Source organism: Molothrus aeneus, chromosome 14 (assembly GCF_037042795.1).
Source record: "Molothrus aeneus isolate 106 chromosome 14, BPBGC_Maene_1.0, whole genome shotgun sequence".
In the NCBI taxonomy this organism is placed as follows: Eukaryota; Metazoa; Chordata; class Aves; order Passeriformes; family Icteridae; genus Molothrus; species Molothrus aeneus.
The window spans coordinates 1,270,347-1,295,477 of record NC_089659.1 but is presented as its reverse complement, the minus strand read 5'-3'; the positions used below and the strand labels follow the sequence as shown (position 1 = coordinate 1,295,477).

The window sequence follows — 25,131 nt, the reverse complement described above, 5'->3', positions numbered from 1 at the left end:
TGTGTTTTCTCCATTTATGTATTTTCATTCAAAATGCATCTTCATACATTCTTTACAAGTATTTTACTTCAAATATTTAATGAACATCACAGAAAATGCAACATAGAATCAATTTGGCTTTTCTTTAATAATCTGTTCCCAAGGCACTACACATATGGCTACACCTTTACACATAAATAAGTGTGCAGTGGATCAGAGTCTGGATTATTATTATTCATAACTAGGAGAGGACTGTATTTTGCTTTTCAAAATTCAGGAACAATCCAGCAGAGGCTTTTGAGTTATCACAGGAGTCAGCAGGTGTTCTGTGGATGAGGAATTGGAGAGCTCAAGGCCTCAGAGCTGTAAGCACTCCTCGGTTTGAAGAATTTAGAAAGGTAAATAGGTGCAAGAGATAATAATGGGAAATTCCATTTAATGCAGGACAAAGGCAGGGGATGTAGAATTACCCTTCATGAAGGGAGTAAAGCTTGGCAAGGCACTCAAACCAGGCAAAACCTTCAGACAGCTTTCCCCAGCTGAATCCATCAGTGGATTGTACAAATCACAGAGGGGGAAAAATGAGGATCCCTCATCCAATTCTAATCCAGCTGTGGAGAGTGAAATTTTTACAAGTTAAAAAGGAAAATAAAATAATTAAAGCTACAAGTTTTGATAGCTCTGCAGCTCAGGTATAATTTTTGACAAAAATTACAGTTTGGTTAACTGAACCAAAACATTCAAGTTTTGGTTCAGGTAACCAAAACTGAATATTACTTTAATGAAATTTCACCCATTAGGTCATTAAGATCAGTCCATTTGTTTCCCTTGTTTTTCATTATCTACTGTGGAGTCATTCTGGTTTTCTACTGGTGGAAACACATCCCATCCCATGCTGTTTAATTTCCTTAAAAATTTTATTTGCCCATTTCTGGTTTCAAGAGGACTTTAACTTGCAGCTGTTTAAATCAGCAAGGAAACAAAAAGATCATCTCAGAAGGAATTGGAGTCAACTCAAGCTATATTTTAATTTTATGACTGTTCATTTTCTTATATTGGCAATTCCCAGTCAACTCCTCAGGTGAGAGAACATGACATTTTTAACCACTGAAATGCCATAATTTTGAGGTAACTGTGGGCTTCTGGTTGTTATTGCTTAAGATTCAACAGAGGCTGCATCAGAAATGAGCCTTTGAGGAAACCAAGTCTATTATCCCTGCTAGCTGGGGCAATGGCAACCATCATGAAAGTAAAATTACTGCTATTAAATCAAGAAACTAATTAGAATCAGATCATCAAGTTCCTTTTCTGCTGGAGCCTTGATCTCCTGGCATGGCACAGGTGATTTACTCCAGAGCACACACCAGGGCTGAGCTGAGCCTGTCGCTTTAGTGCTTTTCTGATGCTTCTAGAAATTCAATAAACAGCTCAGGAAGGCTCAGTGGCACTTGTGGATGTGGATGTGGGCTGGCAGCTCTCAGAGAGGAAGGCAGAGCTCAGGAAATCTGGCTCAGGGTGGAGTCAGAGGGAATCAGCCTCTGCTCCCCCTGCACAGCCCTGAGCAGAGCAGGAGCCTTCAGCTGAAGGTCTCAGACACAAATCCTGGCCTTGATTCCCTCCCTCCACCAACAGAGATCAGTGAGAGATCAGATGGAAGGAGCAGGAGCACAGCTGGGCTCCAGCATCTCAGACACACAGGAGGGATCTCTGTGGTTCCCACAAGGAGACCTGGGCTGGCTCTGACAGGGTTGTGTGAAAAACACGTTCCCTGTCCTGGGAAAATGTCAAAAGTTTAATAAAAGACCATGGGAGACAAGGACCACAGAGCAGAGGTAATTATGGGATCAGCCAAGAGCACACCTGCTAGTTTGGGAACACCTTTATATCCCATTTCTATTGCATCAGCCTGTTACATATTCATCAACAATTATGCATGGTAAACTCTTTCCCCAAAGTAGTTTACATGTTCCAAGAATTGTTTAGCATGGCTCCTCCTCAGTTCCACCTTTTAGAGCATGCAGATTCCTTGCTTGTGGTTTTAGTCCATTCTTATCATCTCCTGTTTCTGGGCCTTGGTCCACAAACCTTCAGACACTGAGTGCTGATAACTGGAATATCTTAGCAGGGTCCTCATGCTGTGTTTATTGGATGTGATCCCATCCAAGCAGCATTTTAACACAGGCATACTTATATCAGCTATTTCACTAAGCTTAATGAACAACAGAAATAAAAACTTTATAACAAAGTTACTTTAACACCACACATATAAAATCCATTTTAATACTTGCAAAAAGCCAATATTTTAATATGTATCTGTAACATTTGGGAGGCTGTGCACCCTGAAATCCCCTTCATCCCCACACCTGGGAATCTCCTGGGCATGGCAGTGTCTGACCTGCCTGCCAAGCTCCCTGCCAGCTTCCTCCCATCAACCTTCTCCTGCTCTGGTGCTTCAGCCCCTCACATGGAGCACAGGCATTTCACAAATATCCACCAGTGAGCTCAGGAAACCTGGGGGAAAAGCACAGGACTTGTGAGGGTCCCATATTGAGGATGAGAAAGGTGATTCACTCCCAATGATACAAGCAATTAGACAATTAACAAAGGTTAATAATGAATAACATCTGTCACAGCAAGAAGTGCCCCAATGAGAATCCAGGCTGCCACTCCCACCTTATAGGAGCCATATTCTCTTTATGCCTTTGATTTCCCAGCACTCACCCTTATTTCCCTGTCTTTGGACAGTAATCAGTGTTTTAAATGTTCTTCAAAATTATATGAGTCAGTACAAATTGTCTTCCCATTTGTACCCTTAATTGGGTTTTAAGGCCATTTTAGGCATCTGCATGCTCCCAAGTCTAACAGGAACTCTTAAAAGCCTGAAATAATTTGGGACCAGAACTGACACCTGAGGGTCATTCTATTAATGGGAGTTGAGAGTTACCAGTTTTACAGTTGTTTTGTTTATAACCAGAGGGAAGGACAGGTTTACTCAGTAGCTGCAGCATTACTCAGCACAGAGACCTGAGGAATGTTCCAGAAAGCAGCAAGGAATTTGCCTGGTCCACAAATAAAATCACTATTTAAGATTAAGGGGCTCAGAGTAGGACATTGAAGGTCTCAAATGTCTACACACAAAAGTGGCACAAACCAGTTGCCAAACTTCAGATGAATGTTTATTTTCTGAGTTATCAAACAGCCACAGAAAATTAAGAGAGAAGTTCTTTCCCAAAAAATATAATCACTCAAAACAAGTCCCCTCCTTCCCACAGGGGAAATGCTCAGAGCAACATTGATGTTCCTGCCTCCAGGACCATGAGGCTGCTCAGAAATGAGCTTAAGCTCAGGAGAGATTCTAAAAGTCCTCTGAACTACAAAATCAGTCCAGGTTCTCCAGTAGAAATAATATTCCACCAGCAAAGGACTGGAAAGGAAAACAGAAAATCCCTTGCTGATAGGACCCACAGCAGGTGTAGGGCACTTCAGTGCTTCAAGAAATTGGAATGAATAAATTCTGTGGTTTTAGGCTAAACACAGAGTCAGTATAAAAAGCTGCTAATTTCTAAATTAAAGCATTTGCTGAACTGGCAAAGTAACTCATTGGTTTGAAGGTATCCTGACAGATTCCCAAAAGAGTCAACCTATTACCAAAGCACACTGATTAATAAGTGCAGTATTGATCTGCCAGGAGCAGGGGATGCCTTTGCTGATCCCCTTGGAAGCTCTTCCCACTGCAATGCACTGGGAATTCAGCAGGATGGGCCACAGGGAAATCATGAGGCAAAAATAATAAAAGGAGAGAAGAAAATGAAGGAATCTCAAGCCTTCACTAGACAGGTTTCTGATTCTCCTCTTTTCCATGAATTCATGTCATGTTCAGGCTGTAACATTCCTTGGAAAAGCAAGGAAAAACCACTGCTCTCCAATATCCAGCTATTTAAATCACCTCCAATAACTCTGTACAATAATTCTGGAAAAAGAACTGATGCAAACCTGCAGACAAACAACCAAAGTGAGCTAGAAACCAACCCCTCTGGGTGTCCCTGGACCTGGGCTTTTCCAGGCTGCTGGTGTGAAGCAGCACTGAGTTATTCACACACAAAAGGTTTGAGGCTGTTGGGGAAGATGGGAATTAGAAATTCAGTGTCCACTGGATGTTTCCATACACATGGATATCCATCCCTGTGAATGGAGATTTGATAACGCTGCCTCATGGAACTTTATTGCATTTTCAGATGTTTTCCCACTGGGTTATTGAAATTCTGTAAGAAGGGAGGACTCAGGAGGAAATCTGCAGTTTGCAGGCACAAAGGAGGAAGATAAAATTTGCTGTTTCCCACCTCCTTAGGACAGGGGGAGGAAGGATATTTCTCCAGCTAAAAGCACAAGGAAAACCAGGAGGGCAGGGATGGCCTTGCTGACTGGAGTGTCGTTTCCAACACCAACCCCAAAGCATAATTAACAACAGCTGCCTACAATATGGATTTTCTTTTTTTCCCCTGTCTGGAACTCGGTTGCCACGTTCACCATCTCATTGGTATGCAGGGCTCTGATCTGCCAGGGACACCTGCCAGTCTCCAGCAAAGATCAATCCATTTGCTAATTAGGGATGGGAGTTAATGGCAGCTGAAACGGCCACTTGAAATACAGCAGCCCCTAAACAATGACTTCTCAGCGTGCTGCCTGCCCCAGAGCCTTTCCTCTGTCATCTTCTCAGCCTCTGCACTCTCCTGGATGATTTATGGTGTCTGGGGGCTCCTTGGCAGTACTTTCTGTGCTGATAAAGAGGAGAACCTTGACTGTATCTTAAATTGTCAACAAATGCTTGCAAATTTCCTAAGAGTTCTTGCATTTGTCCTTCATATTTCCAGAGTTAAAAAAAAAAATGTTCCAGCTTGAAACTGCCCTTTCCTACAGAGTAATGCCCATGAGCATCTCATTATTGAGCCCCAGGAAGTTTCCCCACAATCCAAATGTGCTTAATTCCACTGGCCTCACCCCATCATTCCCAACTGGATACCCAACCTCGTGCTGACAGCCCAGTTCATTCTGCTGGCATCATTAATTATTGGAGAAACACACCTGGCAAGAGTGAGTTTCACAGGCTAAAAGGGATAGTACAACTTTAATAGAAGGAGACATCAAAAAGCATTTGCCCAGAGCAAGGAATTCAACAATTGTGTTTAAATTTAATATAACAAGTAATAAAGAGTTGAGCTGGAGTCAAAGTCTGTCACTGGCTCCCCCACAATATTATTTATGGCTCTATATAGGCCCAGCTCCATGACTTCAGCAGGCAGAAAGCTTAATACCTTGTGACACAACTGGGCTGAGCCATCTAATATCACCCACAAATCCCTGAAAAACAAATACTCCTTCAAATAATTATGCTGTTCCAACATCATAACTTCCCAGGCAGTGCTGAAATGTCCTGTTTTAGGGAAGACCACTGAAAAGCCTTGTCTGTATCCTGGGCTTCAAATCAAAAACCTTTAATATTAGGATCACACTCTGCACTGAATAAATGTCAGAGAAATAAACTTGACGGAACAATATACTTTTCATGCTCTAAAATGAATTTTAAAAAGGACCTAGAACAGGAAACTACAAAGTCTTTAACCTCCAGGGGGAAAAAAATCAAATACCACCCAGGTCACTAATAATCTAATGTCAACTGTTTCCATAAAAAATGGGCAATGATAAATAATCAAAGCATTTAGTGGGAGCTGTGGGGATCTGGGTTATTCTCAGTTATCCTGTGTTATTCTCTGTGCATGTTGATTAGATTTTTAAAGAAAAGGAAATGTTTCTCCCAGCCCTGTTTCCCTGTGGTTTTTAACCCAGAGCATGAAATCTCTCCCTTTATTTTCTAGATCCTTCCAGATCCTGACCTCTCTCAGCCTGGCTGCCACGTTATCTTCCTGAGAAGGAAAACACCTCAGAGCAGCCAGTGCAAGGTGAACCTCTGGGCTGGACAGGTTTAGGACACAGGGCAGGTCTGGCTGGTCCAAACTGTACAGAATTCCAGAATTCCATAATCCCAGAATTCCAGATTCCTGCCTCCACGAGCTGCTGGCATTGAGCTGGCTCCTGCACTGCCCTTCCACTCACACACCCCTCTGATCACTGCTCTGGATGGGCACAAAGGGTACAAGAAACGTTTATCCCACATAAATTATTTTAATTTCCTGCAGCAAACTACAAGAAAAGGGCCAGCCCCAAGCAGCTCACTCAGCAAACAAGTGAATGTTACAACTTGAACAATGGGCAGGCAGAGCTGTTTATTTCACCACTGCATCAATGCATTTATTACTCTCCTGCATCCATCTCATGCTGCCCAATCCTTCTTTATAGGAAATGTAGAGATCAGCACAGAGTTCTCTGTTCCAAGAGACACAAGATCACTTCTGCTGCACTTCAAATGCGAGAGAAGACAAAAATCTCTTGTCCTTTGGCCAGGCAGTCCAAACTCAGCATGAGGACGAGACCCCAGTGACAGATAACACTGCACCCCAGGACTGGAGAATCAGGTTTTCTTGCCAAAAAAGACTTCAATGAAAAAAACCAAAAACCAACAAACAAAAACCAAACAACAAGAAGAACAAAAAAACCCCAAAAAATCCCAATTAAAAAAAAAAAAAAACACACACAAAAAAACCAAAACCAAACCATCAACCAAAAACCAAAAAAAACCACCCCAAAACAAACCAAAACAGGAAGTGGTATTAGCTAACCTGAAATAGCAATTTTAAAGCAAGATCCCAGAATAGAGAAGAGTTGCTTTTATCATGATATAACCTATGGCAATTGTACCTGAAAATACAGAAAGATTTCATGCCCTGGAATACTTTTTGCATCTTATTTCCATGAAGTGTCACATCCAAGGCCATCTGCCTTCATCGTCTTGGGTGTAATACACTGTCCTAAAGGTAAAAAAAGTAATTTAAAAAATCCCCTAGTGTTTCTCTTGGCTTTTGTGTTCTTGTGGCAGAGCTGGAGCTGACCGTGCGGAGCTTTTCTGTCACAGCTCCGGGCAGCCCTTTCTCGGTGTTTGTGCAATGTGGGATCCTGTGGGGATCAAACACACCCGGGGGGGATCAAACACAGCCGGGGGGGATCAAACACACCCGGGGGGGATCAAACACACCCGGGGGGAATAAACACACCCGGGGGGATCAAACACACCCAGCTCAGCTCCCCAGCCCCGCTCCCTCACCCTTCGCGAACCGCCGGACTCGCTCCAGCTCCTCAGAGCTCTCTCCAGACCCAGACTCGCTGTGGGGCTCAGCTGGGACGGGACGTGCAGCACAACCCCGACCCCACAAACCCGGCACCATCCAACACCGACCCCACAAACCGGCACCATCCAACACCGACCCCACAAACCCGGCAGGATTTCAGGGCCGGATTTTCCGCCTCAGCCGCGGCCGGCCCGGGCTCCGCTCCCCGCCCCGTTCCGCCCTCAGCGCCCGAGGCCGCCCCTTCCCTCCCGGGGGAGCCGGGCCGGGGTAAGGAGCGAGGTTCTGAGGGCCAGAGGGGGGAAAAGTCGCTCTTAGAGCCCGTCCCTGAGGGCTGAGAGCAGGGAGGGAAGGGCAGAGCAGCTCCCGGAGCCCGTGAGGGGCGGGCACGGCCCTGGCCGGGGGAGCTGCCGGGCACGGAGCCGCTCCAGGGCTGGAGCCGGGCTGGGAGAGCTGGAAGTGCTGCAGAGAAGGCTCCAGGGAGAGCTCAGAGCCCTTCCAGGGCCTGAAGGGGCTCCAGAGAGGGACTGGGGACAAGGCATGGAGGGACAGCACCCAGGGAATGGCTCCCACTGCCACAGGGCAGGGATGGATGGGATATTGGGAATCAGGAATTGTTCCCTTTGAGGGTGGGCAGGCCCTGGCACAGGTGCCCAGAGCAGCTGGGGCTGCCCCTGCATCCCTGGCAGTGCCCAAGGCCAGGCTGGACACTGGGGCTGGGAGCAGCCTGGGATGGTGGGAGGTTTTTTCCCACTATCTCATCTAACCATACTCTCTTTCCATTTCAGCTCATTCCCCCTTGTTTTGACACTATCTGCTGTTAAACAGGCTTACCTACCTGCAAATAGTCCTACCTTTTCTTTCCTGTAATTTCCTTTTAGACACTAGAAAGGGAGAAATTAGAATTTTTTTTAATGAAGAATTTTATCCAAGCATTACTGTAATCCACTACAGATTTGAAAAGAACAGTGCTCAGATTTCACAGCTCATGTTCAGTGGTAGTTGGTTCTGTACATTTACCCTGTGGATCTGAACGTGTGCTGCTCGAATCCCTGCTTTGGCTTGATCACGACCGAGTTGTGATTTTACCCACCTGTTGTGGTGGTTAAATCTGGTGGGATGTGCCTGTAGCATCCCAGTGTTCCTCCCATGTTGCTGTGAGCAATCCTGTGAACCTGATTTTGTTTTTGTTTTTGTTTGCAGTGCTGTCCCATGGCAGCTGCCCCAGCAGAGAGCTCCAGGAGCCAGGGGAAGGGGCTGGAGTTGAGCCAGGGTCACAGCAGCTCTGCCTTGGACTATTCAGGAGACACCTTTGAGTCCTTCAGCGAGGAGGAGGAGAGTGAAGCACCTGGATCCTGGTGTTCCACAGAGGATTTGGAGGGGGCAGCTGTGTCAGAGGCTTTGGAAAGCTCAGCATCACTGGCAGGGCAAAGTGCTGCAGGTATGCAGAGCTCTCCCTGCTTGAGGCCTGCCTTCCACAGCTTCAGTCAGTGCAGGGGGGACTCGAATCGGTAAAAATAAACATGTGAAAATTGCATACAGTGTCCTTGCTGTGCAAGGTGCCCACCAGATCCATGCTTCAGACAGCTCCATGGGAAGGACTTGGCCATGGAAATCCTTCCTTAGTAATCTTGTGATGCTGAAATTCTGTTGGCACCTTAAAAAACAATTCTCCAAGCTACTTTTTACCATGTATGAAAAGTAGCTGGGCCATAAAACAGTTTTTCCATGGGATAGTTCCATGATTTGAAATACTGAAGAGGGCTGGGTAGGACCTTAAAGCTGCAGCAGAGGATGGATAAAGCAGAAGCTGAAATCTGTGGCCTCATCTGTGTTTTGCTGTGGCTCAGGGTTTCTCCTCCCTAGCAGGGAGAACTGGCACATTCAAGTGGAGGATTATTTGCCTCCCACTTTGCTTTCCTCACAATGTGTGTTCAAAGTTGCCTTTTTTCTTTGCAGAGGAGGAGTTTGAAGCAGTGGATCCTGCAGCTGTGGAAAGAGCTGCCATAGGGAAATGGATTGATGCCATGGGAAAATGGATTGATCTGAAAAATAAAGACACTGGGATTAGGCCAGACAAATCTGTCCTCAGAACTCCTGCTGGTGAGTTGGGTAACTTCAGCAGAGCCTGTAATTGTTTCTTTTGGAAGGAGATGTAAACTTGACTTAAATTTTATACACAGGCTATTAAATTAAGCCAGCTAATTAGCCTGGCTTAATTAGCCAAGTAATTAAGTGCAAAGTTTCTCTTTTATGCTTTCTTGGAGAGCAGTTTGTGTCCCATATCACACATGGCTTTGATGCTGCCCCCATGTAGTGACATTATCCTGGTGATGCATTACCACAAAACCTGGAAAAGTACATTCAAAAATGTCCCCGTGTTTGGCATTTAATTGTTTAATTTAATTCAGTTTTTTTCTCTCCAGCTGTAGAGGTACTAGGAAATTTGGGCATTTTCCCCTCCAAAATGAACATGACCTCAGAATTTATTGTGTGAAACGGGTTTTCCCCCTTGTTAATCAACAGTATTGATAATTGAATTATTTGTTTGCCCTTTTTTAGTTCCTTTCCCAAGCTGAGGGAGGCAGTAGGGCACCAATTTTGGCAGGAACAATGGAGCAGCTTTACCCAAATAATGATGGAGTGCAGGGAGGAGGAGGAGGAGAAGGGAAAGGAGGAAGGAAGGATCCATTTCCATGTACCAGTTATGCAAGGAACTGTGAGAGCAGATGGTGGGATGCAAGCCCTGCTAAAGTCTGTCAAAAAGTGGGTCAGAGATGCTATTTTTAATTAAGAAAAAAGAGCAAGAAAGCTGTAACTGAGCAAAAAATAATGGGAGCAGACGGGGAACCTTCCTCAATCTACACGTTGATGGGAGGCGAGCACACTCGGAGTTCTGTAGGTCACTGTGGGACAGTGATCCTCCTGCCTGGGCCCTTCATGGTGTGGGATTTGTGCACAGCATCCTCAGAACACCCCCTGTCCTAAAGAAGCAGCAGCTCAGGTCACTGCCAGGCTGGTCTGAGTGGCAGAGCTCCCTCCCCACAGTGGCAGTGCTGGGGGCTCCTGACTCATCTCCTGCACTCCTCTGCTCTGCAGTCAGGGGAGTGTGAGCAGCTCTTCCTGGCCTCTTCCTCCAGGAGAATCTTCCCAAAATACATCAAAGTCCTGTGACTGATTCCTGGAGACACAGAATGGGACCTGCTGGGTTCAGAGGCACTGAAGGAAGGGTGAGCCACAGCTGAAGGTTGAGGATGTTTTCCCTTGAAAGTTGTGCTCAGAGGATTTTATTCATGGAAGCCCTTGCAGATCCCTGCAGTTCTGCACCAGGGAATGCTGTGCCTTTGGCTGGTGGCTGCTGATGGCAGGGAGGGTCAGAGTGCTCACTAGGGCTGGAGCAGCAAATCCTGTGCCATGACCTTGAGGTGAAGGATGCAGAGCTGGCTTGTCCTTGCTGCTCCTGTCACTTGTCCCTGTGGCAGCCTCGGGTACATTGGTGCTTCCAGTGTTCCATATGAAAAGCACAAAATATGGTTTATTCTTTTCTTTGATGCAAACACAGTGCCCAGCCATGCTATCCCCAAATCAATCATAATTAGCCAGGCATTGCATTTTTTTTATTGCAGAATATTACCATAAAATAAACACAGCAGATAATCTTCTGATATCTGTAAATGCTTCTCTTGAACTTCATCCTTCAGCACTTGGTAATCTCCAACTCTTGTATTGTTTTAGCAGCTTGGAGATGTTTTTTAGTGCAGTAGATGAGCTCACCTGGAAGTGGATTGCTGCACACTGAGTCCCCTCAGAACACTCAGCTCAGTGAATCACTGAGCACACAGGGTTCTCTGAATTGGGGTTTGTTTTATTGCCTCAAGACTTTCCTTCTCATCTTACTGCTAATAGGGTTAAATGTGATGGGGGGAGCAAAAGGTTCTGGTTTGCCTGTAGGAACACTCTGGAATGTCATTTTTATTTTTCATGGTTTTCTTTGTGGGCTGAAAGAAGGAAAACACACTGGCCTCAGGAGAAGTGAGAAATTTTCATCAGAGTTCTTTGTCCTTGCACCCCAGTGTGGAAGCATGAGCTGTTGTTAGGCAAATGCATCACAACATGAGTGTAAATCCTCAGTTCCACAGAGATTGCTCCATGTTAGTCATCTTTAAAAAGTACTCAGGAAAAGGCAATTCTTCAGCTTGGCTGTATCTGAGAATTCAGGTGGGGCTCCTGAGCCCCCTGGCTGGTGCTGTGCTCACAAGCTGCCTCTCACTTTTGTCAAGTGTCTCCATCAAATGCTTTGCCTGTTTGTTTTTCTGCACTGTTGCTGTAATTGTTCCCTGGAGGGTCAGGAGGCCCTGGCACAGGTGCCCAGAGCAGCTGGGGCTGCCCCTGGATCCCTGGCAGTGCCCAAGGCCAGGTTGGACACTGGGGCTGGGAGCAGCTGGGACAGGGGGATGTGTCCCAGTGTGGCACTGGATGGGCTTTAAGGTCCTTGCAGCCCAGGTTGCTGTGTGACTCTGGGATGATTCACTGTGCTGGAGGAGTTGTACTCACTTTCAGTTCCTATTTGTGATGAACAGCCTGACATTTCAGCCTGTTCCTCTGCCCTGTGTTACCTGCTGGGGTCTTTCTCGTGTTCTTTGCTGGTCAGGCTGTCAGCATGTTCATCTGAACTGGAAAATCAATCTAGGTCATTATGAAGATGCAATCTGGAGCTGCAGAAGTAAAACCTTACTGAAGAGCAGTAAGTGGTTATTGCCTTTCACAGTTATCTCTTTTTACCTTCTTTAAAATAGAGTATTGGTAGGGAATAATAACAACAAAATGCCTGCCAATTTTCCTATTAAGTCAAAGTTAGACATCAAAGGAAAAGAAAACTCATAAATATTTTCTTCTTTTACTCCCTCCTGGTGGATTTCAAATGTCACACTTAAGGCTGGAGTTAAAACCTACATAGGTCACTGAAAAAACCTCCAAAACTCACACAGGTCACTGAGTTCCACCCCCTCAGCAGGGTTTGGGGTGCAGACATGAGGATTAGCTGGTCTCTCCTGGGCTGCTGGAATCACAGCAGCTTCCTGGGGCTTTGCTGCCTAAACATTGCACATTTTGTGACCTTGCTGCTGGGTGAGGTGGGGCTGGGGTTGATGCTGTGCTGCTGTCACTTGGGCTGCTCTTGTCACCTGCTCTGTCACTCTTCTGCAGTGAAGAGAGGGATCACTGGGTTTGGAGTAACAAACATCAGGAAAATGTCCTTGTGGAGCAGTCATTGGCACTGGCAGGGATTCTGTGCCCTGCCCTTGGATCTGCCACCCCAGCTGGAGCAGGAGCATTGCAGCAGGTCTGGATCACACGTGGAAAACAGGGAATGTGTGAGAGACATGGAATAAACCCAACCCCAAAGCAGGGGCTGAGATCCCCTGGGCAGGTGAATCTCCCACACCTGGGAGGGGCAGTCTGAATGTGCAAATACTTCAGTTCAAAGACAAACTTTCCTCATCGTTTTTTGGGTTTCTTTCAGAAAAATTCTAGTCCTTGATCCCTAATTTATATTCTTTCTGAACTTCCTGTTAAGCATGACTTAATATGAAGGAATAACTCCAGCACTGAGTCGTGCAGTGAGGTTTAAAAATTACTGTTCCCTTTGCCAGTGTTTCTTCTGAAGTCTGGAGGTGCAGATGGGTGGGTGTGTGGCAGCACAGGATTTATGCATTATTAGAAACCAATTCTTAATAAAATTGCACTTGTGGATGTCAGAAGAACCTTAAGTGAGTTATTCAGGCTGGTATTAAACTGTCACTAAATGCTCAGTGGACCTGATGTGTTTTACTTCTTCCTTTGAGTACTCAAATGCTTTTGTTCTGGGTTTTTTCCCCCCTCACAATTGTAACTTTTTAATCTTTTTATTCATTCTATATTCAACATAAATGAACCTGCCAGGAATATTTTATTAGTGTGATTAAACCCAGTAGTGGCACGTGATTTCCACTTTTTTACACAATTCTTGTAAGGAAAATCACCTGATGACTGAAGTGGAGGTTTCCACTCAGATATTTATGATGCTCCCTCAGAATTTTTTAAAATTAAATTTCATTTGAAGGTGTTGCTAATTCTTATTTATGTGTCTATAAATTGTCTTTCCTTTTAATCATTTTGATACATCATCTTCTTTAGGAGGAGTAAATTGCTCTGTTTATGCTCAATTCTGAACATAAACATATTTTCCATGCTGTCAGTGAAGCCACAAAATTCCTGCTTTTAGTTTTAATTATGGATTCCCTCATCCTTTAGAAACACTGGGTTTCTGAGGAATGCTCAGTTTCTTTGCAGAATTCCACAACTGTGTCCTGTGCACTCAGGACTAAATAAATCCCATGGAGTTTGGGGGAAGTTTTCTATTCCAGTGGTTCAGTGTTTTGAGGATTTCTCTTGTGGGACTGGAATGCCAAGTGCCTGTGTGGAAATTGAATTTAATCCTGAAAAGACAGAATGTGGAGGGCTTGTTCAAATGATAAACCCAAGCTCCCAGCAGGAATTTGGGGGTGAATCCTCGGGGTTCAACTGGCCCCACTTTGGAGTCACCGCCTGCCTGACTTTGGGGGAAATCTGCCCATGGAAACCTGGAGAGGCCCAGCCCGAGGTGCTGTCCATGAAATACTGCACTGATTGTGCCCTAAGCCTCTGGAAAATCTCCCCAAAAGCCCTGAATGAAGCTGTAAATCCATCCTAACCCGCCCAGCTGAAGTCTAATCTCTGCTTTATTTATTTTTACGTGCCACTGGGAAGGATAAGGGAAGATGAAAGAGGGAATGATGGTTTTGAAATAAGATCTTATCAAGAATTTAGGAAATGATTGTTGAAGCTTCAGATAAGAAGTGTTTGCTAATTGCATTTCCTCCAAAAAAATTGCCTTTCTGTAGTTGTGGGATTTATTGGAGGTGTTTCCAAAGTGGCTTCAGTGGACACTGCCTCTAATTCTTCTTACAAATTGCTCCTTAGAGTTATTGATGAGATCTCTCTTGATATATTAATTAATTTGGGTTAGCAAGTTGCAGTTGCAGGTGGTGAGGTGCTAAATCTGTATTATTGACAGCCAGTTTATTTCATGTCATAGTATTTAACTGCTTGCTTTGCTAATCTATTTATCCTGTGCCATTAAGCATTTGTCTTTTTAGTTCCTCACATCTTTGGAGCCTCTTTTAGAGCCAATTATTGTGCAAGTTCCTACAGCTCCCATCCACATTTTTGTTTAAATTCTGATTTTGGAGCTGTTTAGGGCCAATTATTGTGCAAGTTCCTACAGCTCCCATCCAGATTTAAGTTTAAAATCTGATTTTTGAGCCATTTATTTTGCAGGTTCCTGCAGCTGCCATCCCATTTGTGTTTAAACTCTGATTTTAGAGCCATTTAATGTGCAAGTTCTTACAGCTCCCATCCCCATTTGTGTTTAAATTCTGATTTTAGAGCCATTTAATGTGCAAGTTCTTACAGCTCCCATCCCCATTTGTGTTTAAATTCTGATTTTAGAGCCATTTAATGTGCAAGTTCTTACAGCTGCCATCCACATTGTGTTTAAAATTCTGATTTTGGAGCCTGTTTTAGGACCTTTTATTATGCAAGTTCCTACAGCTCCGAATCCAGATTTGTGTTTAAATTCTGATTTTGGAGCCTGTTTTAGAACCAATTATTGTTCAGGTTCCTGCAGCTCCCATCCCCATTTGGGTAAATTCTGATTTTAGAGCCATTTATTGTACAAGTTCACATAGCTCCCATGCACATTTGTGTTTAGAATTCTGATTTTAGAGCCAATTATTGTGCAAGTTCTTACAGCTCCTGTCCAGATTTGTGTTTAAACTCTGATTTTAGAGCCATTTCTTGTGCAGGTTCCTGCAGCTGCCATCCCATTTGTGTTTAAACTCTGATTTTGGAGCCATTTCTTGTGCAGGTTCCTACAGCTCTCATCTCCATTTGTGTAAATTCTGATTTTAGAACCATTTATTGTGCAGGTTCCTACAGCTCTCATCTCCATTTGTGTTTAAATTCTGATTTTGGAGCCATTTATTGTGCAGGTTCCTGCACTGCCATCCCATTTGTATTTAAATTCTGATTTTGGAGTCTGTTTTAGAGCCAATTATTATGCAAGTTCCTACATCTCCCATTCACAATTGTGTTTAAATTTTGATTTTGGAGCCATTTCTTGTGCAGGTTCCTGCACTCCATCCCATTTGTGTTTAAACTCTGATTTTGGAGCTGTTTCTTGTGCAGGTTCCTGCACTCCATCCCATTATGTTTAAACTCTGATTTTGGAGCCATTTCTTGTGCAGGTTCCTGCACTCCATCTCATTTGTGTTTAAACTCTGATTTTAGAGGCATTTCTTGTGCAGGTTCCTGCACTCCATCCCATTATGTTTAAATTCTGATTTTGGAGCCACTTAACGTTCAGGTTCCTGCACTCCATCCCATTATGTTTAAACTCTGATTTTGGAGCCATTTAACGTTCAGGTTCCTGCACTCCATCCCATTATGTTTAAACTCTGATTTTGGAGCTGTTTCTTGTGCAGGTTCCTGCACTCCATCCCATTGTGTTTAAATTCTGATTTTGAAGCCATTTCTTGTGCAGGTTCCTGCACTCCATCCCATTATGTTTAAACTCTGATTTTGGAGCCATTTAACGTTCAGGTTCCTGCACTCCATCCCATTTGTGTTTAAACTCTGATTTTGGAGCCATTTAACGATCAGGTTCCTGCACTCCATCCCATTTGTGTTTAAACTCTGATTTTGGAGCCATTTAACGTTCAGGTTCCTGCACTCCATCCCATTTGTGTTTAAACTCTGATTTTGGAGCCATTTAACGTTCAGGTTCCTGCACTCCATCCCATTTGTGTTTAAATTCTGATTTTAGAGCCGTTTCTTGTGCAGGTTCCTGCACTCCATCCCATTGTGTTTAAATTCTGATTTTAGAGCCATTTCTTGTGCAGGTTCCTGCACTCCATCCCATTTGTGTTTAAACTCTGATTTTGGAGCCATTTAACGTTCAGGTTCCTGCACTCCATCCCATTTGTGTTTAAATTCTGATTTTAGAGCCGTTTCTTGTGCAGGTTCCTGCACTCCATCCCATTTGTGTTCAAACTCTGATTTTGGAGCCATTTAACGTTCAGGTTCCTGCACTCCATCCCATTTGTGTTCAAACTCTGATTTTGGAGCCATTTAACGTTCAGGTTCCTGCACTCCATCCCATTTGTGTTCAAACTCTGATTTTGGAGCCATTTAACGTTCAGGTTCCTGCACTCCATCCCATTTGTGTTTAAACTCTGATTTTAGAGGCATTTAACGTTCAGGTTCCTGCACTCCATCCCATTATGTTTAAACTCTGATTTTGGAGCCATTTAACGTTCAGGTTCCTGCACTCCATCCCATTTGTGTTTAAACTCTGATTTTGGAGCCATTTAACGTTCAGGTTCCTGCACTCCATCCCACTGTGTTTGCTGTGCTGTGTTGCTGCAGGCAGGGCTGCTCCTTGCCCAGCCGAGGTCCCGCAGATGAGGAGCAGCCGTTCGTTCCTCTCTCCCTGCCCCAGGCATTGATGTCGTGCCCCGTTGATTGCAGGAGCTGCTGGGCTGTGCCAGGGGGAGCTGCGTGCTCTCAGCCGTTTCTGCAGCAGCAGGATCAGCAGCATGCAGCAGGCACAGAAGGGCAGCAGGCTGCACTGGGGAGGCCCAGCAAGGCAAACTGAGACAGCAGAGTCCTGTGCTGTTCCTGCCCAGCTGATGAACAGGATCCTGCTGGAAAACACCAGGGAGGCTGTGAAACAGGTACTGGGGGAGACAAAGGGAGATTTCCCCTAAATTGTGGAGAACAACTGCAAAAAAAAAAAACCCATAATAACAGGATCAAGGCAGGCAGGCCTTACTGATGCCAGGCTCAGGCCTCTGCAAGAGGTTTTGGGTTGACAACCTAAGATTTAATCTTCTCATTTCTTAGACATTGTCACTGACACATTATATGGAAAATCCTTTCCTTAGGATTTTTTCTGCTGAGAAGCTGAGAGGCCTCAGGAACAAAATGTAACCAATGGTTATCTGCTGCTGTGGGATGCAACAGGTGCATCTGGGATTGGCTCATGTGGTTGTTTCTCATTAATGGCCAATCACAGTCAGCTGGATCAGACTCTCTGTCCCAGACACAAGCCTTTGTTATCATTCTTTCTTTTTCTATTCTTAGCCAGACTTCTGATGAAATCCTTTCTTCTATTCTATTAGTACAGTTTTAATGTAATATATATAATAAAATAATAAATCAAGCCTTCTGAAACATGGAGTCAGATCCTCATCTCTTCCCTCATCCTCAGACCCCTGTGAACACGGTCACAATACATCACTGTAGATGGTAGCAAATAATCACCATAAAATAGTATCTGCTGATAAAATCCTACTTTATGTGATTGAGCAAGGCTGGGGTCATAATTTATTTTACAAGAAGGCCAGAACCAGCTGAAGGAAAAAGCCTTTTTTCTGATTGTGCTTGCCCCAATTATTTATCAAATTATTCTACCTATTATTTGTTGTGAAGTCTTTGTGACTTCAGGATTAGAAGAATTGCAAAAAGAAAACCTCCCTGTGCTCCCAGCTTTCTTAGGTATTAGATAATATTGATAAAAGCAATTCCAATAAAATCTTGCTGACTGTAGCCATGATATTTTCTGAAAAATCCTTTCCTTAGGATTTTTCCTCCTGAGAAGCTGAGAGGCCTCAGGAACAAAATGTACCCAATGGTTATCTGCTGCTGTGGGATGCAACAGGTGCATCTGGGATTGGGCTCATGTGGTTGTTTCTCATTAATGGCCAATCACAGTCAGCTGGCTCGGACTGTCTCAGTCACTCACAAACCTTTGTTATCATTCCATTCCTTTTCTATTCTTAGCCAGCCTTCTGATGAAATCCTTTCTTCTATTCTTTTAGTATAGTTTTAATATAAAATTTATCATAAAATAATAAATCAGCCTTCTGAAACATGGAGTCAGATCCTCATCCTCAGACCCCTGCAAACACCATCACAATACATCTGCTACTGTAGATGGTAGCAAATAATCACCATAAACTATTGTTGCTGATAAAGTCCTGATTTCTGTGTTTGAGCAAGGCTGAGGTCATCATTTATTTTACAAGAAGCCCTGGATGAGCTGATGGGAAAAGCCTTTTTCTCTGATTGTGCTTGCCCCAATTATTTATCAAATTATTCTGCATATTATTTGTTATGAAGTCTTTGTGACTCCAGGATTAGAAAAATTGCAAAGACAAAACCTCCCTGTGCTCCCAGCTTTCTCAGATATTAAATAATATTGATAAAAGCAATTCCAACAAAATCTTGCTGACCTCAGTCCCTGGTTAAGAAGCCTCTGTCTCGTCTTTGCCTATTCAAATCTCTTTTTTTTGTCACCAGCCCAGTGGTTTTTTCCCACCACAGGATGGGATGTGGCTCCTCCCCTCAGCCTTGCATCTAAAAATAACACTTTAAAGTCAGTTCTGGTGTGATAATTATTTCAGGCTTCCTGTCTTTTAAAACAATTTTGACATTTCAGCCATCTGCTTTTTAAATTTCTGTTAATGTTAACCCACCTTACAAATTTAGTGGAATTTTAAATTCCCTCTTTCTTTGTCTTCCATGGTGGGAATACATTCCCTGAGAAGAGTGACTTCATCTGCTTTTCTGCTTGGTTCTGTCTGTAGCTCCACACAACAACATTTTTATCCACAGGAGTCAGGGAAGAGGGGACAGAGAGGCCTGGGATGGGACTTCTTGGGTTGATTCCCCTGTCTTTGTAGCAATTGAATGTGTTTATGGAGCCAGATGGAATCTGAGTCAATTAGATCAGATAAAACCATTGATATTTCATAAAAGCACAAACCCTGGGATTTGTGTAATGCTGATAAATAAGCTTAAGATTTCATGGTGGATGAACTGACCCAGGAATCACTGAGCAGCACTGATTATCTTACACACACAAGCACAGAGTCTGGGTTGGATTCTGGCTCAGAGCTGCATCTTTGAACTAATGGCTCCAGAGTTTATTTGCCTCTTAATTTATTTATAAAATGTATAAATACAATTTATAATCACAGCCCCTCTGGTTGCTGCCTAAGGCCTTGCACACAGCCAGCATAGGAACAGTGATAGATGATGGAATTGTGACTCTGAATTATTTTACCACTGCCTAAAAAGCCAGTTTTTGTCTTGAGTGTATTTTTTGGATTGTTCTCCAAGTTGCCAGGCTTGACATTGCTCATGACATCAAAGTTTCCTCTTCCAGGTGACAGAAGCTGAAATCCATGAGGTTTCAACCTGTCCTGACTGCCAGCAGAAGGAAGCAGAGCTGGCCAAGGTTGCCTTTCTCAGGCAAAAAAAGACTCTGCTGGAAGGTGCTTTAATCCAGGAGAAATTGGAAGAACAGTTTTACTCCAGGGTAAGCAAATATTGTTGAAAAAAAATTCATGCTACACTTTCTAGGTGCTGTAATGAAAGAATCTGTAATTCAGATTCTCCCTGATTTATGGCAGTGAGATCAGTGCAAACCAAAATAGAATTTGGGTCATTTTCATTAATAAAATGCTTGGGACCAACATTCTCCTCGAGGCATTTGAGCTGCTGATTTGTGGAAGCTGAAGGTCATTCCCAGGCTGTCATGGAATGGGTTTGGGTCTCTTTTGATTGTCTCCCCAGTTTGTTTTCTGCTGGGCTGTCCAAGCTGAAATGGAAATTAAATGATGAGATAGGAGATAACTGCCCCTGCTGGGCTTCCTTGCTCATCCTTTGGGAATCTTGGAGTAGGACACTGCAGTGTGTGATGGAGGCTGAGGTTTTTCTGGAATACTGGGATTTTTTCTGGGATACTCTGAGATTTCGTCTTGGAATTCCTGTCTCTGTGCCAGTGTCCCAGAGGTGGAAGCTTTGTTGGTAGGGAGTGCCTCTGGAGCAGCTGGGAGAGCAGTGAAATGTGCAGAATTCCCTGGTCCTCCTGTGGCTGTTCTTCAGGAGGATCCTTGTAGCCATGATATTTTCTGAAAAATCCTTTCCTTAGGATTTTTCCTCCTGAGCAGCTGAGAGGCCTCAGGAACAAAATGTACCCAATGGTTATCTGCTGCTGTGGGATGGAACAGGTGCATCTGGGATTGAGCTCATGGGGTTGTTTCTAATTAATGGCCAATCACAGTCAGCTGACTCAGACTGTCTCAGTCAGTCACAAACCTTTGTTATCATTCCATTCTTTTTCTATTCTTAGCCAGCCTTCTGATGAAATCCTTTCTTCTATTCTTTTAGTATAGTTTTAATATAAAATATATCATAAAATAATAAATCAAGCCTTCTGAAACATGGAGTCAGATCCTCATCTCTTCCCTCATCCTCAGACCCCTGTGAGCACCACCACAGATCCTCCTGAAGGAAGAGCTCTTCTCTCCCTCCTTGCAAGGGGGCAGCCTGAAGGGAGGAGCCTTCCTGCAGCTCCCATTCCCATGGGAGAGCCTTCCTGCAGCTCCCATTCCCATGGGAGAGCCTTCCTGCAGCTCCCAGCTCCCATGGGAGAGCCTTCCTGCAGCTCCCTTCCCATGGGAGAGCCTTCCTGCAGCTCCCAGCTCCCATTCCCATGGGAGAGCCTTCCTGCAGCTCCCAGCTCCCATGGCAGAGCCTTCCTGCAGCTCCCAGCTCCCATTCCCATGGGAGAGCCTTCCTGCAGCTCCCTTCCCATGGGAGAGCCTTCCTGCAGCTCCCAGCTCCCATTCCCATGGGAGAGCCTTCCTGCAGCTCCCAGCTCCCATGGCAGAGCCTTCCTGCAGCTCCCAGCTCCCTTCCCATGGGAGAGCCTTCCTGCAGCTCCCAGCTCCCATTCCCATGGGAGAGCCTTCCTGCAGCTCCCATTCCCATGGGAGAGCCTTCCTGCAGCTCCCATTCCCATGGGAGAGCCTTCCTGCAGCTCCCAGCTCCCATTCCCATGGGAGAGCCTTCCTGCAGCTCCCTTCCCATGGGAGAGCCTTCCTGCACCTCCCATTCCCATGGCAGAGCCTTCCTGCAGCTCCCAGCTCCCATTCCCATGGGAGAGCCTTCCTGCAGCTCCCATTCCCATGGGAGAGCCTTCCTGCAGCTCCCATTCCCATGGCAGAGCCTTCCTGCAGCTCCCTTCCCATGGGAGAGCCTTCCTGCACCTCCCTTCCCATGGGAGAGCCTTCCTGCAGCTCCCAGCTCCCATTCCCATGGCAGAGCCTTCCTGCAGCTCCCTTCCCATGGGAGAGCCTTCCTGCAGCTCCCATTCCCATGGGAGAGCCTTCCTGCAGCTCCCAGGTCCCCTCCCATGCTGATGAGCAGGCTGGGAGTTTGTGCTGTACCACACATTCCTTTCTTCCCTAATGTAATTCCACTCTCCAGAATTTTGGCCCTTCCTCACTCCCTACCTAAGATTTGAGAGCTTCAGCCTCAGGTGAGGCTTCACTTTTTCCCACTTTTCCCTCCTGCTTCCCTGCAAGGTCAGCTGCTTTTCCCTGTCCCTCCTTAGGGAAGAATGCTGCTTTTTGGGCCAGAGTTTTTAAACAGAATCCTTTCAAACCCACCAAACTGTGGGGATGAGTGCTGCCCACCTGGCTGGGCTTGAGGGGCTGGGTGTGTGCTCCAGGCCATGAGAAATGGCAGGGATACAATCCTGAATAATCCCATGTTTGCTTTCTGTTTCAGGACATGCTCACACTTCTAGGAGAAGCCCTCAGAAGCTTTCCCAAACCCTCAGAGGATCCCAGGGATTTGTGGCAAAGGCTGAAGGGTCAGGAGTGGAAAGACTGAATGAACCATAACTGCAGTGGGTGAAGAACTGGGAGAGCTTCCTGTGGGCACTCAGCTCCAGAATCCCAATGGTTTTGGATCTGAGCTGCTCTGGCAGTGATGGATTGGGTGCTGCTTTAATATTCCTGCAGGTGGAACCAGATCTGCCTGGCTGGGGTGTGAGTCAACCTTTCCTCAATGCAAATGTTGCAGTATATTGTAATCCATCTCCATAGGTTTCTCAAATTCCAGAAGCCAACAGTTTCCATGATTAATCTGGCAAGGCAGAAGTATTGTTTTTGTGGGATTGCTGTGGGATTGCAGAGCAGCTCCCAGCTGCTTCCATCCATAAGGAAAATAAATGATTCTGTTTGCCAGGGCAGGGAGGTGGAATTGCTGCAACTCAGCTCAGGCTTTGCCCACTGCCTGATGGTAAATTGAAAGTGAGAGCCCCAGGTGGAAGACAAAAAGCAAAGTTAACTATAAAAAGCAGTAAAATGAAATGAAGTATTTATAGAAGGGAATTAATGAGGTTGTAACAGAAATCAATCAGCAGGACTGGGGATGCCAATGAGATGAGAAATGATAATAAATTAATCATGGAATCTATATAAGATAGAGAAAAACAAGCAACAGATGAAAACTGGGAGAAGAATTGCAAGAAAATACTTTGGAATTTGGAATTTTTCAAGATGATGAAATCACTGTTACTCAAAGACTGGATCTGGGGTTCAGTACACATCCAAATAAAATGGAATTGTGCTGGGAATCTTTGGGTTAGACAGTGAAATCATGCTCAGCGTGGCCCCCAAAGCCTGGTGCTGCTCTGTGGGCACCTCTGCAGCCCTTTGGGACCAAAGCAGGGGCTCAGCCCCTGCTCCAGCCATGGCCTGACTCTCCTCAGCCTCCCATTTCCTATTTCTTTGCATTCCCTGTGGAAATCCTGGAGGGATATCCCTATCTGTGAACCCACACTGTGTTTTGTGCCAAAGCAGAGGGAGTTTAATCCCCCTGTTGGATTTTCTTCCCCCATTTTGGGACAAGAGCCCTCACTGCTGCCCTGGGATTTGTACTTCATGGGGTTGTTTCCCTCCCCGTGCTCTGGATTGTTGGTCAGAGTCCTTGAGGGCTGTTTAGCCTCTTGTTCTCACTTCCCACAAACCATGGAAAACCTGGAGGGAAATGCTGGGATATAAACAGAAGTGTTAGCAAAGTTCTGCCTTCTGCTGCTTAAAAACCTGCTCAGAGTGATTTCCCTGGGATGGATCCTGAGTAGGTCAAGCCCAGGTGGGAGCCCAGCCCAGCCCTGAGTTCCTCAGTGCTGCCTGTCCTTGCAAACAGCTTTAATAGTCCATCAAAAATACTCCCCCAAAAGCATTCCCCTTCCAATTGGCCCTGCAGGGCACCTGGATAATGAATGAACTCTGCTTGTTCCTTCCTGTTGCTCTGGGATCCTTGGAAATGTTTAAATCCCTTCCATCTCCTGCCTTCCAATCTCTTCCTGGATGCCCCCCCTCTGTTCCTTGTTTTGCTCTGCACTCCCTGGTTCTCTGAGCCTCTGGAAGTCTCTGCAGCCACTGGGAGAGGCTCCCAGAATTTCAGGTGGAGCCTTGGGAGGGCGGTCAGGTGTACAGGAGGTGATCAGGAACTGAATCCTTTGAAAATGTCATTTTGTAGCACAGAATTTCAGCAGACCCACAAAGAGTGACTTCCATGCACATGTTGATATTTCTGTTCTCAGATCATAGAAGCTTTCTAGAGCTACTGAAATTTCTTTGCAGCTGCTGTCAGCCTTTCTGTGAATGCTGAGCTTTGAGTTATTTGGGTTATGAGTCTGACAGTATTTGTCTGTGGAACAGCAGCCTGCTCACACACAGTGCCTGCACAGCTCTTGTTTGTTTGCATAAATGTTACAAACAGAACTCAGGTAACTCCTCAGGAAAATCAAAGCAGATTTTGCTGATGGCTGTTGGATGCATTTTCCTGCTGCTCACTACAGTTGTTTCATTCTTTTATCAGCAATGACTCTGAGATCTGAGTGTTTTCTTTAGCAGCTCTTAGAGATATGCAATGGAATGAATGATCTGATCTCCTAAATAATTTATTTTCTAATCCTGCACTTTTTGAGGCTGGAGATCCAGAACTCTGCCAGGGAGGATGTGGGAATGAGGGTGGGTGATGGATCTTCCTTTTTCCCCTTCCAGGATCTCCTCCCTCCAGCAGGAGATTTTTCTTTTGATCCAAAGAAACCTCAAAACTCTGGTCAAGGAATATTGGCTCATCTGTGGCCTGGTTTGTGCTTGCTGGGGCATAAAAGGAGCAGGGTGGCTCAGGAGGGATTGCTTGGGCAAAGCAGCTGTGAAACAAATCAATCTGCCTCTTCAAAGTGCTCTGCAGCTTTGCCTTTGTGGCTTTCATGGCACCCAGAGCTGGATGATTTAATCTTCTGGATGATTGCTGATGTGGTGGGGTTCATTGCTCTGAGCTCTGTGCTCACAGGGAAGGTTTCTCCCATCTCAGTTGTTTCATGCTCTGTGTGTGCTGATATCCACTTCTGGGGTGTTGGATTGTGTAACTGACCCTTTGGAGAAGCTTGCATTCCTCACATTATCATTAAAATCAATTCCCCATGGACTGCAGCACTGTAACTTCCCCTTTCATTTGCTCTAGCTTTCTAAAAACCACCCTGCACTCCAGGCTCCCTCATTCCTTGTCTCCTTTCCAGCCATCTCTCCTGCTCTGGGAATTTGTACCTCTAGAAAATCTTCCAGCTCAGTCCCAGCAGGCTGAGTGAGAATGCCCAGCTCTGGGTGGGGATGAAGTTTTAGTGGCATTCACTCCCTGGGTATGAGCTGGCAACAAAGCTGAGCATTCCCAAAGGACCTGTTCTGGTGGAAGGTGCCCGTGCCCATGGCAGGGGTGGCACTGGATGAGCTTTAAGGTCCTTTCCAAACCAAACCATTCCACAATTCTGGGATATTTGAATTTGGATTTCCAGCTACTGAGGAAATCCTTTGTGGCCCCACTGGTCCAGTGTAGGATCAGAGAAGAGTTTGAGTTGGAAGAGCCCTTCCAAAGGCCACCTAACCCCCAAAGGCCACCTTACACCTCC

General features: G+C 45.1%; 1 protein-coding gene and 1 long non-coding RNA gene across 3 annotated transcripts; one reads left to right on the top strand and one right to left on the bottom strand.

Moving 5' to 3' along the window:
• On the bottom strand, positions 1-7,473 carry LOC136562803 (uncharacterized). Its single transcript, XR_010784571.1, has 3 exons — positions 7,357-7,473; positions 6,793-6,902; positions 1-2,490 (listed from the first exon to the last, which is right to left on the bottom strand). It is a non-coding gene; the product is annotated as an uncharacterized lncRNA (long non-coding RNA).
• C14H8orf48 (chromosome 14 C8orf48 homolog) lies at positions 7,416-24,653 on the top strand. Of its 2 annotated transcripts, none has more exons than XM_066559808.1 (6): positions 7,416-7,487; positions 8,421-8,658; positions 9,177-9,320; positions 16,824-17,029; positions 19,525-19,677; positions 21,936-24,653. In XM_066559808.1, exons 2-6 carry the CDS (start codon positions 8,430-8,432, stop codon positions 22,038-22,040), a joined length of 837 nt encoding a protein of 278 aa, XP_066415905.1. In that variant the 5' UTR covers positions 7,416-7,487; positions 8,421-8,429; the 3' UTR covers positions 22,041-24,653. The 2 variants fall into 2 exon arrangements, with proteins under 2 accessions (XP_066415905.1, XP_066415906.1); XM_066559809.1 differs by lacking the exon at positions 7,416-7,487 and adding an exon at positions 7,869-8,083.
• Positions 24,654-25,131: the final 478 nt, after the last annotated feature.

Excerpts from the sequence above, each read along its gene's own strand:
- C14H8orf48 (XM_066559808.1), top strand. The coding sequence starts at position 8,430 with ATGGCAGCTGCCCCAGCAGAGAGCTCCAGGAGCCAGGGGAAGGGGCTG. Across the intron at positions 8,659-9,176 it reads GGCAGGGCAAAGTGCTGCAG|AGGAGGAGTTTGAAGCAGTG; the intron begins GTATGCAGAGCT and ends TTTTCTTTGCAG. Across the intron at positions 9,321-16,823 it reads TGTCCTCAGAACTCCTGCTG|GAGCTGCTGGGCTGTGCCAG; the intron begins GTGAGTTGGGTA and ends CGTTGATTGCAG.